The sequence below is a fragment of the Eutrigla gurnardus genome, assembly GCF_963514095.1.
Source record: "Eutrigla gurnardus genome assembly, chromosome: 2".
Lineage (NCBI taxonomy): Eukaryota > Metazoa > Chordata > Actinopteri > Perciformes > Triglidae > Eutrigla > Eutrigla gurnardus.
In genome coordinates this window covers 24,952,033-24,972,736 of record NC_139916.1, presented here as the reverse complement: position 1 = coordinate 24,972,736, position 20,704 = coordinate 24,952,033, and the positions used below count along the sequence as shown (strand labels likewise).

The window sequence follows — 20,704 nt, the reverse complement described above, 5'->3', positions numbered from 1 at the left end:
CACTTCAACTCCTCTACATTGTTGCTGTGTTGGTTTCTGAATTGATTTTATGAGTGTAGGCCTTATTTTTAAACCTGAGCCAGGTCTCAACCACATCCTGGTTCTTTCATCCCTTTTAAGAGCTGCACTGCAGCATCGTCTTTGAACATTTCTGAAACTGACATCAACCTCTTACCTTCCTCTGTGGAGTAAAAGAGAAACAACTTCCGCTTGACAGAGCTTGGTAAACTGTCATGCAGGTCAATGCACTACATTATTTATATATATATATATATATATATATATATATATATATATATATATATATATATATATATATTTATATATATATATATATATATATATATATATATATATATATATATATATATATATATATATATAATTAAAAATGTACATTTTCTAAATGTTATGTCACTAATGCTCGTAAAAATCTATGTATCTCGGGTTTGTCCTGCACTCTGAAGCACTGTTCTCTAATGAGTCAATACAGTTCACTGAGCCATTATTGAAAAAACAAACATGTTTTTGGAACAAATACAGAATTATTTGAATAAATGTGTGACATAGCTGATGCTTTCTAAATGACGCTCCAGAACATGCGAGGGAAAGCAAGCAAAGATATTAACTTTAAAGCAGGGAAAGACGGTTTATTTTTGGCACATGTGAATAATATTTCAGCAAACTTGAATCCTGAGCCTCCTCTTGGCAGACTTTAGGCCATCTAGCCCACGATGAGAGACCATGGCCAATCACAGGTCACTTCAGAGGGCGTGCGTTCCTATTGGCTCTCCTACAAAAGCTAATGCATGTGCACGGCCATTCAGATGGTGATGGAAACATGATTAACTGTGAAATATCCTGCAGGAGAAGTTGCTTTTCTAGCATTGGTGAACCGAAAATGTCTGTCAATAACGTTATAGCAACGATGTTGCTAATACTTTAGCTGCTGCTAACAGCTGTGGCTAGCTCACGGCTATGGCTTCAGTGAGCAGAAAGTTTACCGTACATGCTTGTCTGGTGGGAGGGGCTTCGGACGTAGAGGGGCGAGTAACAGGATGAGCATCACATTACGGCCTTTTCCTTAAACCTGTCTACCATGAGGTACCACGTGAATTTGCCGAAAGGTTGTGATGGAATTCATGCCCAATAACGCCAAAAATAAATTGACTACCTCGGCTTTGATGCACCATTTCTGGATCCATGCTGACAAATGCATCAGTGAGAAAATGACAAAACGCTTCCTCACATTCCTGTCAGACGGCTTGGTGTCATCGGTATCCATTCAGAGAAGCTCTCTGGTTTTCTGTGTCTGCTTGTCGTGTTGGTGAAATGTGGGACAGTGGGTCAGACACACAGTGGATTTTATGGATACTTCTGGCTGGACTACAAGGCTCAGCCTGCTGAATACGGAGTTTGTCTTCTTTAACGAAGATTACATTTGAATGTCATTTTCTTCATATGTTCGAACAGTGCTGCAAACTTTGAATAAAAAGCACTGAAAAACAGTCCTTGTTCACTTCTTATATTATAAATTGTATAGTATTTTGCATCTTTTAGACTAAAACATATCAAATAAAGTATTTCATGATGTGAATGAATGCTGGTCCCATCAGAGCACCAGTTTGATAAACTTTAGTGTTTAAATCAGGGAGGGGATCAAAGAAAATTCACAAGTGATATGCATCATGGGAAGTGTAGGATCCAGCAGTTTTGATTCATACTAAAAGTCAGGACATGTTGGCTCTGCAGATTTGATTCTGCCCTAGGATTTTTGCCTCATGACCAAACTCAGCAGGAGCTAAGAATCAATGATAAATAATAAATGCAATAATCATTATCAAACACCATGTAATACCAACTACAAACAGGGAAACCCATGTGAGGAGGATATAACGATATCACTATAGTGAGTTAACACCAGAGAAGTAAAGTGTTTTGGTGTTTAGGGAGGCATGCATTACTTAACAGATACAACCGCATATCTGTGGTGCATAATAATAACACTAATTATAATAATTATTATATCACTGAGCCAAACAATGATGCACTTGCATATTACATACCAGTTCTAACCGTCTTTTCAATAAGCAATGTGTTTATACTGATTTATTATCTCTTATGGGAATTGTTCTCGTTTCCTTATCAAACCTTTAACCCTTTCAGCAGATTGTGTTTAAGTTTTTCAGTCAAAAAAATAAAAAATAAAATAAAAACAGCACCACTTGGCTGTCATTATTATGCAAATACTTTTTTTTTAAATAAAATTAAAAAAAATGTCTCTTGTAGGCCATCCCTGAAAAGACTTGTAAAATGAAATACAATAAATAATAATATGTAGTCCGGGTGTAGAAAGCAGGGATTCAAATAAATTAGTTTCTAAATAAGTGCAGTAATAAAAATCGGTAAGATAGCTAAACTAAAAGTAATTTGGTTTTCATAAGCGTAAAAATGGTTAACTCAGAGATTAAGAAGACAAATGAATCATAAATGAGTAAATTATTGTAAATGTTTGTAACAGTAAGGTAAACTGTGGAAAAATAGCGACTGTATTCTCTTTTGTGTAATTTCTTTCACTGCGTGCATCTGTCAGTTACCCCTTTTCCACCGAGGCATTTTGAGGGCCGGTTCAGAGCCGGTGCCCAATCGCGAACCAGTTCTTCCTGTTTCCACAGACAAAGAGCCGGCTCTGGGCCTGGAAAACTGGTTCCCGAGCGGCCCCAACTCCTTGCTGGGCTGGAACTGGGCCCGGCTTACGTTAGGGGCTGGGGGCGGTGTTAACGCTCGAGGCAACGGGGGAAAATACTCCGCTGCAGAGTTTTACTAACGTTACTGTTCCCGGTAAGTTTCACTTTTAAAATGTTTCACCTCGTTGCTAACCAACAACACATTTCTGTTTAGTTTACCAAGCTAGTGATTACGTTCGTAACAGCAGCAACTAGTGGCTATGCTTCCTCGGGTAATGTAGGCTGACCGGCTAGCTAGCTAGCTAGCGTGATATTGCTAACAACAACGTTAGCATGCCACTTTCTGACTGCTGTTGCCTCACTAAACGTTACCAACTACCAACGTCACTTAACATCTGTGTTCGCAGCGCCGTGGACACGTTTGGGATTAAACCGCTGTTCTCTGGTTTGTGTTTGTAGAGCTGTCGGACATCGGCGATATTGAACGGAGGTCCAACCTGCAGATGACTACAACATCAAACACTCCGATCTATTGATCACACACTGCTCTACACTTTAAAACATTTTGTGATTTTAGTATTTTGTGTATTTTATTGTTATTGTATTATTTGCCAAAATAAACACTTTTTCTGAAGAGACATGTCTGCTATGCTTGAAATTAGAGTGACGTAATGACGTGGCTCTCTGGGCTCTCTAGCCGGTGGAAACGCAAACAGGTTCTCGGACGGTTCGCAAGTTGAACCAACTGCGAACCAGCACGGCACCGGCCCGGCTCTTGAACTAGGTTCGCGTTGGTGGAAAAGGGGTAATAGTCACCTGTTGTGATTGGCCACAGGTAAGGAAGAGCCCGGGAGGGGCGGGGCTTAAGGAGGAGGGGCGGGAAGACGCCATAGGGAAGAGAGAGGAGAGATAGGATAGCGCCACGGAGCAGTAAACGCCACGGAGATCGCAAACTTTTGGAAGTATTCTCGTTAGTTGGTAAAAGGACGTTTGAGTTCGTGGACATTTTGTCCTAACGTAAGCCGGGCCCACGTCTGTCGGGGCGGTGAATGTGATCGTATGTGGCTGACTTTTGCGCGCGTTCTGGAAAGTGAGAGAGTCGGCTACTACGGAGTCCCTTAAAGCAAAACAAATCTGTGGAGTCTAGAACTGTTTTTAAATCGTGATTTTGCGGTTCAGCCATTTCACAAACCGTAGGAAAGTAAAAATGCAAATGAATCTAAATCTAAAAAATTGCCCAGCCCTCATTTTGGTCCCCTAAAAATGTCAGTGTTTGTGTAACAGGCATTGAAAAATGGCTTGTATGTAAAACAGTTACCCCATCCCATTTTTTTGTTTTATTACATATAAACCTAATGGTACGAAGTTATATCTTCATGCCACTAGATGGCACTGTTGTGCGGTGGCACCTAGTGGGTTGTCATGGAGACCGTAGCTCAAGAACTCAGAATATAAACGCTGTTTACTTGAGAAAGACATAACTTGTGTTGCTCTCCACTTCCTTTAACCCACAGGTATGTTTTTGAACTGTTTTAACTGTGACTAATATAGCAAACAAATCTGTAAGCAATACGTTCGCTCTTGTAATGCTTGGAGAGCTCTGTGGTGATTTTTAAGTGTTTTGGATGTTGTTGCTGAGGTTGTTGCCGGCGAGCTAACAGAGGCTGCTTGTCGTTGGCCAGCCGCCGTCAGTGAAGGTTCCGTTCTCTTGTCATGTTAATGTTTAAGTGTATGTAAAATGTATGTGAAGTTTTCCTGTACTTTGTATCGTTTTGTTTGTCCAGCCAGTGCTCTGTGCCGACTTATGTCAGTTTCGTTTGTCGGACACTGTCAATGTAGCAGTTATTGCCGTTAGTGTCTTCACTAACGGGCTTGTGTGCGCATGCATGTAAACGCCGGCTGCCGTTCGCGTCGTCAGTTGGTGTGCGCGTTCATGTGAGCGCCGGCTGCCGGCAGTGTCGTCAATTGGTGCGCATTCACGTGAACACAAGACGTGATGTTCGTTCGGCATCGTATTCTATGTGCCACTTTGAAGCATGTTATTAATTTATTATACTATGATGTTTGTTCTGTATTTGTACTGCTGTGAGTTTCATGATCTTCTCTATTTAAAGGGTTCTGTTGTGTGTGAGATGTATTGTGTAGGATATATATTATTGATCTACTTGTGTATTTGTTTTTATGATCTTCCACTGCCATTTACAGTATATATAATTGTTGTTGTTGATATTTACTATAATGATGTTCAAATATTTACTTGATCTTGACCTGAGAATATAAACGCTGTTTACTTGAGAAAGACATAACTTGTGTTGCTCTCCACTTCCTTTAACCCACAGCGCAATCCAGCCTGTGGTCTTTTTACCTGCCCAGATACCCCCTAGGTCTGGCGCCGGTAACAATTGGGGGCTCGTCCGGGATTTAGCATCCAAGAGCAGGGTGAGCGGTCACTGTGACAGTGAGACCAGGTGTCCCAGCTTCAGGGAAGGCTGCTGCGTTGAGCGTCATCCAGAGAGCGTCAGTCACCGGTGAGACATCACGATGGCCAAAGTTACTCCACGGCGGATGCTGATCTTCCAGATCCACAAAAGACTTCCAGCGCTGAATTCCAGTCAACTGCAGTTGGTTGCCAGTTCGGTTGAAGATGGCAGCGAGAGCACTGAGGACTTCAGTGAACCAGAGCTGTATGACTTCATCGTCGACTACACCAAGAGCGAGAGGTTGAAAGCAATGGAAGATGAAGGCATGGCTCAACTCCTCTCCCTCCAGGACCTGCTGCATGAACTGACATCGACAGACGCTGGGCCTTCTGAGGTTCCTGTTTCCACCGTTCACATGGACGGCACAGGTGACATTCACACACACCCGTCGTCCAAGGACATGCATATACACACATCACCCATGGACATTCAGGCACCAGACACTCTGGGGATGCCAGCCCAGCCGAGTTTCGCTGGTAACCGCAGTGTCCACCATGGTAGGTCAAGCTTGTCCTCCAGTGTAACAGATCAGGTTGTAAGGTTGTCTGATGTTACTGCTCTGCTCCCACGCAGAGAGTGTAAAATGCATGGTGGTCAGATATCTGATACAGGTTCTGACATGTCTTTTAAGGGTCTTTGTAAGCAGATTGATACTGCTTCACAAGAAGGGTTTATTGAGGCTGAGGTTATTAGAGCAGTTCTCAAAATAATTAAACCTGGTACATTTAGAGAAATGCTAACTAACCATGATGACCTAACCGTTAATGGGTTAAAAAGGTTCCTCCGCTCTCACATCAGAGATCAAAGTGTAAGTGAGCTCTTCCAAGAGTTAAGCAATGCTAGACAGCACGACAGGGAGAGTCCACAGCAATTCCTGTATAGGCTTATGGGGTTGAAACAGAGAGTTCTTTTTGAGTCACAGCAGCCTGGTGTAGAGTTTAGCTACGACAAAAGGCTTGTACAGGGTACATTTCTACACACACTCTACCAAGGTCTAAACGAGAGAAACAGCTATGTCAGACATGACATCAAAACGTTTGTTACTGACCAGCAGATTAGTGATGACTTTCTGTTACAACAAATGACTAGGTCAATGATTGAGGAAGAGGGGAGGTTAAAGCGACTGGGTGCTGTAGCTAAGTGTAGACCAGTGACGGTAAGCGTTGCTCAACATGACGGTGGACAGGCTGACATGATTACACCGACTCTAGTTGATGCCGAGTTACAGGCTAACCGTGAAGCTATCAGGCAACTGACTGCACAAGTGTCTTCACTGACCAGACACATGACTCTAGTTGACAGGTCGGCAGAACACATGCAGTCTGGCAGCCATAATACCTCATCTAGTCGTCTCCAGCCACTGTCAGTCGACAAAAAGGGTAGATGCCAGGACTGTTTATCAAGCGGAACCATGAGCTGTCCCCATTGCTTTGTCTGTGGCCAGGCAGGACACCGAGCCATTGGCTGTTTACAAAGAAGGTCATCGGGAAACGGGAAGAGGTCACAGGAGAAGGGCAGCCAGTGACCGTGAACAGTGTTATGCCCTCAGTTAAGCTCAAGACGTCAGTCTCACCATGCCTATCAGACCCAAAGAAACGTATTGCACAGCTCATAGGAAAACGTTGTACCGTCTCCTGCAACATCAACGGTCTACCTATTGAGATGCTTCTAGACTCAGGCGCTCAGGTGACGATGGTCAGCAAAACCTGGATAGACAGTGCATCACCCCATGTTAAAATCCAACCACTTCAGTCCCTCTTTGCCGATCAGCCTCTTGAAATTTCAGCAGCAAATGGTACACAAGTTCCCCTGGATGGCTGGGCTGAGGTTGACCTCCAGATTTGTAGTGAGCACCACGGGTCTGTGACAATTAGAGTGCCCCTACTTGTCAGTCCAAGCTGTCACTGTCCCCTGTTAGGTAGCAACGTAATAGCCGAGATCGTCAAAGAGCATGATAACACCCTTAATGTGACTGCGATCCTGACAGATGCTTTAAGTGTCCCCGAGAACACCGTTGAGGCTTTAGTCTGTGCCCTCCAGATCCCAAACACTGACGAGACAGCCTTGTGTACTGTGCGTACCGGCAGGAAAGGTGTCACTATCCCTGCTGGTCAGGTCTACGAAATCAGATGCCGGGTCAGGGGGTTGTCAGAGAATCGTACCATGCTGTTCCAGCCTCTCATAGAGAACAACTGCCCTGAGGGTCTTGAACTGTTTCCTGCTCTAGTTGACATTCCTTGTGGGCCAACAAAATGCATTAAAATTCCCATCCAGAATGCAGCCCGACATGCCATTTATCTCACCCAGAGAACCGCTCTCGGCACTCTTGAAGAGGTGGCTGTTGTGAAACCGACCATGAGCCCTGAACGCACTCAGTGTGAAGTTGTCCAAACCTTTTCAGCTCAGATAAACACAGATCCAGCTACTTACCTGAATGATGAGCAAAACAGACAGACTTTGCCTAAAATCAAAGACAGATGGCACCCCCCTGTTGACGTATCCCATCTGGAAGAGGATGAACAGAGAGTAGTGAAGGAAATGTTGTTCGAGGAGTCAGACGTGTTTGCCAAAGACGATGCTGACATTGGTTGTATTCCTAACCTACAACTTAGAATCAACCTCACAGATGATACACCTGTTCAAAAGTCTTATAATGCCATTCCAAAGCCCTTGTACCGAGAGGTAAAAGACTATGTTCAGAACTTGCTTGACCGTGGTTGGATTAGGAAATCCACCTCAGCTTACTCTTCTCCGGTGGTCTGTGTAAGGAAAAAGGACATGAGCCTGCGGCTCTGTGTTGACTTCCGTGGGCTGAACAGCAAGACCATCCCCGACCGTCATCCACTTCCACGCATCCAAGACCTTCTGGACAACTTAGGAGGCAACTCATGGTTCTCCATACTTGACCAGGGCAGTGCCTACCACCAAGGCTTTGTTGAAGAGAGCTGCCGTCACCTCACTGCTTTCAGTACACCTTGGGGTTTTTACGAGTGGGCACGCCTCCCATTTGGCCTCACCAACGCCCCAGCAGCATTTCAGCGCTGCATGGAAGACATACTGGCTGGTCTGAGAGATGAATGCTGTTCTCCGTACTTGGATGATGTCCTCTGCTTTTCCAAGACGCTCCATGGGCATGTTGAGGACTTGAGACGAGTGCTGTGTCGCCTACGAGAGCATGGTGTGAAGCTGCGCCCGAAAAAGTGTGAGCTGTTTAAACGCCAAGTGAGGTATGTGGGACGTCTGGTCACAAGCGAAGGTGTTCAGATAGACCCCAAAGACCTGGAAGCGGTGTTGCAGATGAAGGAGAGACAGCCAAAGAATGTGGGAGAGGTTCGAGCTCTACTAGGGTTCTTGGGATACTATCGATCCTTCATCCAGGACTTTTCCAGAATAGCCCGACCACTGTTTAAGCTCCAAGAACAGCCTGCTGAGTCCAACAAGTGTCCTGTTACCCCAAAGTCCACCCAGAAAGGCAAGAACAGTGGCCAGTTACCATCCAGGACACCAGTTCTGTGGACCCCTGAACACAGTGCTGTTGTGTCCTACCTTGTGGACATGTTGATCAAGCCCCCCATCTTGGCCTACCCCGACTTCACTTTGCCATTTGTCCTGCACACCGATGCATCCAATGAAGGTTTGGGGGCTGTGCTCTACCAAGAACAGGATAGTAAACTCCGGGTTATCGCTTATGGGTCCAGGTCACTCACGCCTGCTGAAAAGAATTACCACCTCCATTCAAGTAAGCTTGAGTTCCTTGCACTGAAGTGGGCCATCTGCAATAAATTCCGTGATTATCTGTATTATGCACCAACTTTCACTGTGTATACCGATAACAACCCCCTCACTTATGTTCTGAGCACGGCCAAGTTGAATGCTGTCGGACACCGCTGGGTTGGTGAATTAGCTGACTTCCACTTTACCATCAAGTACAGGCCAGGCAAGGCAAATGTTGATGCTGACACCCTGTCCAGGTATCCAGTGAAGCTCCAAGATGACCTGTTGGAGTACTCTGAGATACTGCTACCTGAGGTTGTGTCTGCCATCTGGCAGGGGAACAAAGCTGAGAGAGATCAGGATGTGCCGTGGGCGGCTGCCCTTCAGATCTCCGCCAGTGACGTTCCTGCAGTGAGTACGCCCATGTTCACACCAGAGGACATCAGAAATGCCCAGAAAGGGGATGAGTCTATTGGCGAGGTGATCCAGTTGAAAAGAAGTGGATGGAATCCTAGAGACAAAGACCAGAGGCCAATACAACCAGGAACACAACGGCTCATACATGAATGGAACAGGCTCAAACTGGAACAAGGAATTCTGTACAGGCAGTCAGGACAGAATCAACAGCTAGTCCTTCCCAAAGCACTCAAGTCAACTGTGCTCAAACACCTGCATGATGATATGGGGCATGTCGGGGCTGACAAAGTCATCCACCTTGCAAGGCAGCGATTCTACTGGCCCTTTATGCAGCGGGACATTGAAGACTACGTCATCCACCAGTGCTCATGCATTAAGCAAAAGCGGCCCGCTGTCCATGAGAAGGCACCAATGGGCTCAATCACAACTAGTGCCCCTTTTGAGCTGCTCTCTGTTGACTACATGCACCTGGATCCTAGTAAAGGAGGCTATGAGTACATCCTTGTTGTAGTAGACCACTTCACCCGTTTTGCTCAGGCCTACCCAACTCGAAATAAATCTGGCAAAACAGCGGCTGAGAAGATCTTCTATGATTTCATTCCACGCTTCGGGTACCCTCAAAAGCTTCACCATGACCAGGGCCGGGAGTTTGAGAACACCCTGTTTCAGAGACTCCAGCAGCTGGCAGGAATTTCTCACTCTCGAACTAGTCCTTACCATCCGCAGGGGAACCCTGTTGAACGCTTGAACAGGACGCTTCTCCAGATGCTGAGAACGCTCCATGAGGAAAAGAAGGCAGAGTGGAAAGACCATCTCCCCAGCATAGTCCACGCCTACAATTGTACAAGACATGAGGCAACGGGCTACTCACCTTTCTTTCTCCTCTTTGGAAGACATCCTCAGCTCCCCATTGACCTGATCTTCAACCTTGACCCAGATCGGAAAGCACAGACACGGCAGGAGTATGCCCAGACCTGGGCTTCCCGGATGCAGGAGGCATATCGGATTGCCTCAGAAAACAGCAAGAAGTCATCAGAGAAAGGGAAAAGGCACTATGACCAGGGTATAAGGGGAGCTCTGCTGCAGCCAGGTGATCGGGTGCTTGTCAGGAACCTGTCCGAGAGAGGTGGCCCAGGCAAACTCCGATCTTACTGGGAAGGAAAGACCCACCGTGTCATCGAGAGGCTAGGAGATGGTCCAGTTTATCGTGTCAAAGCAGAAACAGGTGACCAAACCATTCGTGTCCTCCACCGCAACCTCCTCTTGCCTGTTAGTGACTTACCAGTCAGCCATGAGGAACCTGACGCTGGCGTTAGGAAGAAGCCACAAGGACAGAGACAGCATGTGCCGCCAAGAGAAACAACCAAGTCAGACTCCAGCACCTCAGGTGATGAGGGCGAGTGCTCATACAACCTCAGACCATTGCCTGTGTATGAGAGGAAGGCTGTCAAACACCACTTGCCTCAACGAAAGCTACGCAGCAAGCTGAGGGCTGTGGCTCCAGCATATCAGCCGATGAACCGAACGCTGGAGTCTGAGGATGTCTGGCAGGCAGAACCATCTGACCCTTTGACGACAGCAGAGCCGATACCTGTACCACCAAGGGCGGATCCGTCCCCAGCTGTGGAAGGACAGGAACAACAGAGGAATGATGCTGTGGAGAGTGGAAGTCCTCAGGATCCTGAGACATACGTTGTGCCTGTTCCTCAGCCAGTGCAAGTAGTAAAACAGCAACTGCGGAGATCCACCAGACCAGTGAAACCCAGAAACATCTTCATGTATGACCAGTCAGGAGAACCTTCCTACCAGCCCTGGAGAATGGGAACAAATGCCATGTACTGTGTCCCGCATCCCATGCCAACCTACCCAGTGTTTCCTGAGATGTGCTACTACCCTCTCCAAGCTGTATGGACATACGGAGGAATTGACAGTGGCCAGAACATTGAAATGGACAGACAATCTTACTTGCACACTACTTACCTGTGACTGACATTGGACAGATTCACCTCCTGTTCATACTGATGTCCCGTAGATACTGTACCTGACTTTCCGACTGTCGTAGGTACATAGGTAGTTCTAGATGTCAGGAGACATCTTTTAAAGTGGGGGAGAGTGTAACAGGCATTGAAAAATGGCTTGTATGTAAAACAGTTACCCCATCCCATTTTTTTGTTTTATTACATATAAACCTAATGGTACGAAGTTATATCTTCATGCCACTAGATGGCACTGTTGTGCGGTGGCACCTAGTGGGTTGTCATGGAGACCGTAGCTCAAGAACTCAGAATATAAACGCTGTTTACTTGAGAAAGACATAACTTGTGTTGCTCTCCACTTCCTTTAACCCACAGGTATGTTTTTGAACTGTTTTAACTGTGACTAATATAGCAAACAAATCTGTAAGCAATACGTTCGCTCTTGTAATGCTTGGAGAGCTCTGTGGTGATTTTTAAGTGTTTTGGATGTTGTTGCTGAGGTTGTTGCCGGCGAGCTAACAGAGGCTGCTTGTCGTTGGCCAGCCGCCGTCAGTGAAGGTTCCGTTCTCTTGTCATGTTAATGTTTAAGTGTATGTAAAATGTATGTGAAGTTTTCCTGTACTTTGTATCGTTTTGTTTGTCCAGCCAGTGCTCTGTGCCGACTTATGTCAGTTTCGTTTGTCGGACACTGTCAATGTAGCAGTTATTGCCGTTAGTGTCTTCACTAACGGGCTTGTGTGCGCATGCATGTAAACGCCGGCTGCCGTTCGCGTCGTCAGTTGGTGTGCGCGTTCATGTGAGCGCCGGCTGCCGGCAGTGTCGTCAATTGGTGCGCATTCACGTGAACACAAGACGTGATGTTCGTTCGGCATCGTATTCTATGTGCCACTTTGAAGCATGTTATTAATTTATTATACTATGATGTTTGTTCTGTATTTGTACTGCTGTGAGTTTCATGATCTTCTCTATTTAAAGGGTTCTGTTGTGTGTGAGATGTATTGTGTAGGATATATATTATTGATCTACTTGTGTATTTGTTTTTATGATCTTCCACTGCCATTTACAGTATATATAATTGTTGTTGTTGATATTTACTATAATGATGTTCAAATATTTACTTGATCTTGACCTGAGAATATAAACGCTGTTTACTTGAGAAAGACATAACTTGTGTTGCTCTCCACTTCCTTTAACCCACAGCGCAATCCAGCCTGTGGTCTTTTTACCTGCCCAGATACCCCCTAGGTCTGGCGCCGGTAACATTTGGTAGTACTTAGCTTCTCCCTCTAAGGTCACTTCTGTTTGAAAGAAAAACATCCAAGTTAACACAACAACTCTGTTTCGCCAAAGGCAAACACATACAAGCAAGTGGTTGTTATTTCAATGATGTCCGCTATTATGCAGACACACAAACAATAACCTACTGTTAACAAGCCATATAGTCAGGGAAATTATTCCTCACTAATCAAAACAACAAATACATCATACCCTTTTAATCAAACATTTTGCGTGTATACAGGTTTTTTAAATGATTTGAGTTAGAATGAGCAATGAATGCCAAGTGTCACCTTTCCCACTAAAGACAGAAGCTAGATGTTAGTGGGTGTTGTGTTATATCGAAATGTATTCGATATAAGGATATGATCAATATTATAAAGACTGTCAATATGCAATCTATGAACACATCGGCTATCGATCTGACAATAAATAAGCCTGTAGAGGCAAGAGGATATGTAGTCAGCGGATATCTGGGCCATTTCCATGAAATGCTAATTGTTAGCAGTCCGATTAGCAACTCAAGATGAGAGAATGGAGTTGGAGTCTGTAGGACCAGATTACGTCGTCAGTTTACAAGACAATTTTATACAAATAAAAAGCAAAATCATGCTCAGACGATCACCGGTGGGATCCTAGATTACATTTCGGGCCAATGCTTTACTCCTCTTTTGCTCTCCACACGGACTTTAACATTCAAGCCTGCTCAAACGTAATTGGCCGATACTACTCAGACTACAAACGGAAACCAGAATGCTTCGGATACCAAAATAGTGTCCCGTTACTAATTAGTTGATGTGCACAAAACTCAGTTCTGTTCTCAGCGGAGGCTAAGAGAGTGCATTACATCACACACACATTTCCACTAAAGTTGTACTTAAAGCTAAAAGGAGTCGTTGTAAGTCAGTTGCTCTAAAAATTTGCAGTATTTCCACTTTTTTTTCTGGAAAGACATGGGGAACACTGGAAGGGGCGCAACTTCGCCTCTCTACATTAATGCTCTGAATTTAACACCTTTAACTTCATTCAATGAATCAACTCCTACTTTACTTTTGTTCAATGAACTCACTGTTTGCTGTTCAACTTGCTCTAGTCAGCGGTACAATTAAGTCTTAACGTCGTGTTATTTATTATTAGGTTGTTTGATGAAGCAGCTGCAGAAAGTGTACAGCTCAGCACTTTTTTTTTACAATTGTTTCTTAAGAGAAGATACTATGCCTGTCTTCTCTGCACATTACCTGCAGTTAGGGCAGTCAGTGCAATGACGTAACAAAACCACAAAGAACTTTCATTCAACCCTGAAAGCTGTTTTAGCTTATTATTATGATTCAACGGTGCATTTACTGTCACCGTCTCCTACACAGTGGAGGAGACATTCCCACCCGGGTTCCTGGAGACCAAAACTGAGATGTCAATAATATTGAAATTCCTTTTGTCTGGTGGCCAGAAACACAACATCAGGTGTAAGAAGGTCACTCTTGGCTGACACGTTAACCATCGCAACTTTACAAAGTGATCATATAGAGTCCAAGTGCCACAAACGCAATCTCTCATTGGGAATTTCTTTCATTTCATCTTGAGCAGAAGTGGTACAAGATCCTCAGGTTTATTATCCATAGTCTAGGTTTCTATTGCAGCACATGCTATTTGAATTTCAGCCCATCGTTATTTACGCACAAAAAAACAATCAATCATTCATTATCATTTCTAAAAAATACAGTTGCTGTGGCCTTTCCCCAGAGCGGCAAATTCTACATTCTAACTTTTTTTTGCTCTGCTCTGCTTTACGCATGAATTACATGTATACGTTTATTCATATACCTAGTGTGTATATGTATGTATATATGTATGTATATATATATATATATATATATATATATATATATATATATATATATATATACACACACACATAGACATTTACACACAGTATAATGTTTGCACAGCAGGCACAGCAAAATCCTGGTACATTTTCAAGTAGATACAGAAGATTGCTGAAGGTAGGTAAGACATTTAAGTAAGTTAGCCCTGTTTTGACTCCTGGGACTGGTTATCTCTCTACAACTACAGCCATTTAAATAAAGACAGAGTTGAAGGGGATTGGTGGTCTGTGAAAAGTCAGGTGTGCGAAATGCTCATATACAGTACAGTATGCTATGTAGTCAGTAATCATATGAGCTTATTATCAAGTTGCTTGCAAATCAGTGTAATAATTGTAATAGTTGCAATACTTGACTGCAATGGGACTGTAATGATATTTGTTTGTAGAGTAGTTGTCAACAGAACTGCCCCGACCTACCTCGAAGTGCAAGTCAGACCCTGCGCCCCAGATAGAGCACTCCGCTCAACCACGTCAGCTGGCCGGCTGGTACCACCATTGCTAAGAGCAAGTAAAGGTCGCACAGCCAAGTCACAACTCTTCTCCGTCCTTGAGTTTAGATCTCAGTGAGACATGGACAGCATGTGGACACAATCCACACAATTTGTCAAACGTAGGTCTCCATCATTTTCCCCCGACACGGGAGTTCCTCCACAGGGGAACCAGGTCCGCAGTACAGCTGAGACCTGCTGTCTGAATCCTGTTAAGTTACTGCTCATGAAAAACCAACATTTCCTGATTTTGCGGCTTCAAAATAAAAGCTTTTAAATAAAAAAATATCAGGGGAATTTTATTGTAAAGAATTTCAAGGAAAATGTGTTCATCACTGAATTAGTGAGCTTTGTTAGCGGCTATTCTTCAATAAACCAAGTCTAGTAATACTGCAGGGAGGAAGAGTACACAGCAAAAATAATAGGGGACTATTACTGTGAAGAATTTATGGGAATTCATGTGTTTGACCACAGTTTTAAAGCTGCTGCTTTGACCACGAGATAAATCCGAAAAGCCAACATATGGCCATTGCAGCATATCTGCCACCAGCTAATACTAGCAGATAAATACATGTGTCGACCAATTCTTCGGTGAGTCTAATGTTCACTTGGCCTCAGCTGTGGTTTGGTCTCCACCAACTCCCTCAACACAATGCTTTTTATCTGCAAGTGTGACTTGCTCACTAGCTTAGAGCTGCTAACGGCACAGCCGACTGCCGCTTTTGTCATTTAATACAAGTCAATATAAAAAAGATGTCGTCTAATGCAGTTTAAGAAACCCAGCAAATCTAAAAGCTGTGCCTGTTGGACCGTTCACCCAAGACAGAAATGTACAATAAAAACAAGACATTGCGGTTTTAGGAGCAGTTAAGAGTTTCCTGATCAACAACAGATGGGCACAACAACTGCAAGCAGCATCTCAAGAACCATCGCCTCAACACGGCTGTGACTCAAACCGTGATGATTCTTAAATGCAAAGAAAAAAGGTTGGAAGTTGAAGGAAAGTGCCTTTTTTTTTTTCCTCCAGTTTTCATGAAGCTCGTCTAGCAGTTTCCCTCTGGACAAACAAAGAGAAACTGATACCAGGCTTCTCATCTGACTCTATGACAGCTATGAAGACATATTTAAATCTTTTTTACCTTATTCTGGTGATGTATTAACTACTATGCTCACTACGCTATCGCATACCAGTGTGTTATTATACCTTGTCATATTTCCACTTGTATTTTCCATAGTTTGACAATGTAATTACCAGTTATTACCTCCTCCCGCCACGTGCATGTGTACACATCAGATAACAGTGTGCAATAAAGTGCAACCCTTTGCCACCCCCACAGCAAATACACTGCACCTCCAGCTCATCACAGCAGAGCATTCAGACAGCTGAGGATACATCATGCTGTACGCGGGATGCCAGGGTTCGATCATAGCTTCACTGCATTTCAGTTTGTCAATGCTGCCGTCATACGGAGACACTGTGCATCATGATGATGCTGATGACACATCGGACAAATAGTACCATAACATCCTCTACACTACGGTGACTAACTGAGTGCCACAGATCCAGTTCTTCTAAGAACATGTTATGTAGGTATGTATAGAAGTCCCGCCCCTTCCAAGGAGCCCCATGGGACCTTGTTCAGTAGTCAACAGCGAGAAACAAATATTATTTTTATCTTCTTTTGCATTATGCCATGAATTACACGTTCACCAATTAAAAGGGTAACTTTTGCATGTCAAGAAAGTCTCAGATTGTCTTCGTATCATTTAGTTTATTGTGAAACCGCTCAGTGATCTCACAACATACATCACCAACAGAGCCATTAGCTTGTCTTGCTAGCTAGCTACGTTCCATCACTAATGTAACGTTATCTTAGCTGATGTGTTTTATCTTTTTATCAACAGGAAGAGAAAGAAGGGGAGAGACCTGTTGTTATAGTAACGTTACATCCTGGTACCGAACACACAGACATCATAGCTTCAGAGGGAGGCAATTTTTGGATGGGTCGTCTTTCTAAGTATACTTCAACAGTTATATGGCAAATGTGACTTTCTTAACATGTAAAATTATCTTTTAAATTGACAAATATATTGTGTAATTTGTGGTACAATTCAAATGGGATCAAAAATGTGTCTCTCACCATTAACAACCGTACATATTTTTTTAAAAATAAAAGATAATATAAAAAAGAGTCACTGGATAAAAACCATCACCTTAGAGAACGTTACATTTGCGATGGAACGTAGCTAAGTTAGCTAGCTAGCTAGCAGGACAAGCTAACGGCCATGTTGTTACGTTGTGTGACATGAGATATTGAGTTCACTGAGCGGTTTCAAACTTAACTAAATGATACGACGACAAACCGGGAGTTTCTTGACAGGCAAAATTCTGTTTTAAATTGCAAACGTGTAATTCAAAGGATAATTCCAACAGGATTTAAATATAATTTTTCTCATTGTTGACTACTGTACATATTAGTTCCAAAATAAGGTCCCATGGGGGCGCCGGAAGGGGCGCAAGTTAGCCGCTCTATTGGGGTCCAGCTCAGGATCCTGAATGACTGTATTAAATTATAAACAGGGATGTAAGGGAAACAACAAAACACTTCCTCCCTATAGGGGACACAAACCCTTCAGACATGAACTCGTTGAATGTCCTACTGTACATTATAAATGATATAGTTTGCAGCATTACAATTGCCCCTTTATTTCCATTATACTGGTTGTTTGGCTTATGCAGATGCGTGACTGGAAGCCATGGCTGATCCTCAGCATTTATTTCACCAGTAGTGTAATGTGATAAAGCTACAGATAAAGCTACAGATACGCAGCCCGAGCAGCCAGGGGGGGGGGCGTTAAAGGGTTAACGTTCAGGCGCGTAAATACTGTTCAACGCTCTGAAGGGCTTGTTCACCCAAAGAAAAACACGATTAACAAATGATGTATTCCCCCCAAAAAGACAAGCCGAGTGCAGCCGAACAGCGTGAAGCGCGGCAAAGCTCAGGCGAGTGCAGGGGCAGACTCGTGTAGCGACAGCTACGACAACGGGAGGGAAATATAACGCGGCGATAGCAGGGATTTGGTCGAGAGCATTACGGCGTATGTGCGGCGGGGAAAGTGATGAGCGGCGGTGGACGATACGTCCCCGTTTATCGCAGTGGAACAAAACAGCAACGAGCTATAAGTCAAAGTACAGAGAACCCCGCTACGTGACTGTTCATATCCGTGTTATCTCCCCCGCGGGAGCTTAAGGGCATCCAGTACGGGCTATTGTCAGCCATAGCTGCTGCCTGGCAGGAAGGCTGGACGGGGCTGAGCTCAGACTCGGGTCGTGATTTCCAGCCGGTGAAAAACCCTCGGTGAAAGCTCGGGGGAACGGGGGGAAAGTGGCAGCATTTACAGACAATAAGGGCGACATGTCGGCCCAGAAAGGCGGCCACGAAGAGAGAGAAATGTGAGAGAAATGAGCGGCGAGTGTGCCGAGGCTTCCCCCGCTGCCGCTGCCGCCCGCTCGCTCACTCCAGCGGGGGCAGGTTTAGTCCGGGGCTCTGCGGGGACGTGAAATAGCCGTTGAGCGCAATTATTAGACGAAGCCCGCACCGTAATCGCGCTATAAACCAGCGGAACTTTTTAAAAAGGCGAATATGTTTTGTGTTATTAGCGAAAAAATGTCACAACCCCGGTCTGCTATATTTAACTCCGCCTTCTTCTTCTTCTCCAAGCGGCCTCTCTTCAGATGTAGACGGGCGACGGAGAGCCACAAAGCTGTCAAACGCACCGAGACCTCGCCATTTTTGTTTGTTTGAAACAAATGCAAACCGCCACAAAAACACCCCGGCGAGCATTCTGGCCTTACCTGCCGTGGAACCAGTCCTTGCAGGCGTCGCACTCGATCATAAACTGGGTCACGTCGTAAGGTAATCTGCAGATGCAATATACTGGTACAGTCGCCATGTTCAATTCACAACTACGTCGGGATAGACTGGGGGGGCTGCAGGAGGAACAACGTCCTGCAAACAATATGATCCAATATGATCTTCCCCAGAAAAAAAGCCAGGGGCAGACCCGCCGGACACATGAAGCTAAGCGCGCGTCTCCATCACACCACGGCCGTGCGGTGCAAACGGCGGAGGCTCGTCGTAGCAGGCTTTCCTCAAATGCATTATTATTATTATTACTATGTGCATGCCCCCTGGTGACTGCACAGCAGCGAGGCGGTCATATTAGCAGCCGGGAAAACGCGTAGCCTCGATGTCGCTGCGACATAAATAAATAAATAAATGGTAAAGTTACGTCAGGGGGCAGCTTTTAAAATCAGCGGAGCTCAAATCAGATGAATGAATGTCCGGATCAATCAACACTGCAGGGTTTTTTCTACTCCCCCCTCCCCACACAGCAGCCTCCATCCAACACATGCAGGGAAATAAAAGCCTTTTATTATTTTAGTTATCATTATAAGCGACTAACTGCTCATTGTTAGCCAATGAATAAGCAGATTACATAATGAGAGTTGATGAATAAATATTTATTTATGTGTCTTTGTGCTGCTGTGAAACAATCAAGGCGTATCATATATATTAAGCACATCTTATTATATTATAATAGGAAACAAATATTTCAATTACGTTATTACCGAAACCGTTTATTGTTTCGTCATTACTTTTTAATTTGCATGATTATGGAAACATTTTAATGACTTTTTTTTCTTATAGGAGCAGTCTGAGTGGCACTATGGAAACTGGTCATGGATCAGTAATATTAGGACATTTAAAGGTTATGCTGTCATTACAAACGTTATGATTGTTTTTCCAAGGCTGAGTATGAGGCAGCTTTTACAACAAGGAAATATATATATATATATATATATATATATATATATATATATATATATATGTTCATAAATAATATATATTACTAACATTTATTTATTCAATGTTATTTTAACACTACATGCACTTTTATTTACTTTTTTTTAACCGATAGATTCAAATAAGACAGACAGACAGACAGACAGACAGAGATGGATGGATGGATAGACAGACAGACAGAGAGACAGACAGACAATGATGACATGATGTTGGATGTTACAGGGATTCTGATTCATGTGAACATGTAAAAAAATAAAACTTCATTCACTGAAATGTATTCCATAAAATGGCGTGTTCTTTATATTGTTTTCCCCATGTATAACATTTCTTTAAATGGCAGCACATCGCCACATTGAATGGAAAGCCTGTTTTATGATACTATCGTATCAGCAGATCCTTGACAATACACAGCCCTGCTACAGGGAATGTGTATTACTGTATTCATTACAAATGAGTCTAATATAACGTTATATAAAGATAGTAGTTGGGACTGTTGTCTTTTTTAAATCAGTTTTAAAACATAACTTTTATAAAATCATAGGTGATGCCACAGTATATTTATCATCTCTTTTCGGTCTTCGCTGGTCTTTAAGCTGAGGGGTTAAGCTTTCAGTTTCCACAAGAAAAAATCCCTAAAACCTTACAAGCCATCATTTGGTAATTTGGCCCGTTTGCAGTTAGAGCAGATTTGCTTACCCCTGCTTATAAAAATGAATTCAGGGATTTAAAGCTGCAGAAAGTCAAGTCAGAGCGAGCTGGTGAAAGGTGAAATATGAATGCCTGCATGCTGTTAAAAAACGAGGGATACATAAACAAACGACCCAAAACTTGTACTAAAAGAATATAGTTTTATTAAGCAGTCGCCAAGTAGCCTTCAAATATACCACAATCCACCATATTCAATCGAAACCAACAGC

General features: G+C 43.7%; 1 protein-coding gene across 3 annotated transcripts in view; it reads right to left on the bottom strand.

The window, feature by feature from the left end:
- The window catches only part of phf2 (PHD finger protein 2), a 43,633-nt gene extending 24,483 nt beyond the window's left edge, over positions 1–19,150 (bottom strand). For all 3 annotated transcript variants that reach the window (XM_084024201.1, XM_084024203.1, XM_084024202.1), the window contains exon 1: positions 18,776–19,150. In XM_084024201.1, the coding sequence (XP_083880327.1) occupies positions 18,776–18,873 (98 nt within the window). In that variant the 5' untranslated portion in view covers positions 18,874–19,150. The remainder of the gene's footprint in view (positions 1–18,775) is intronic.
- Between the last annotated feature and the right edge of the window lie 1,554 nt (positions 19,151–20,704).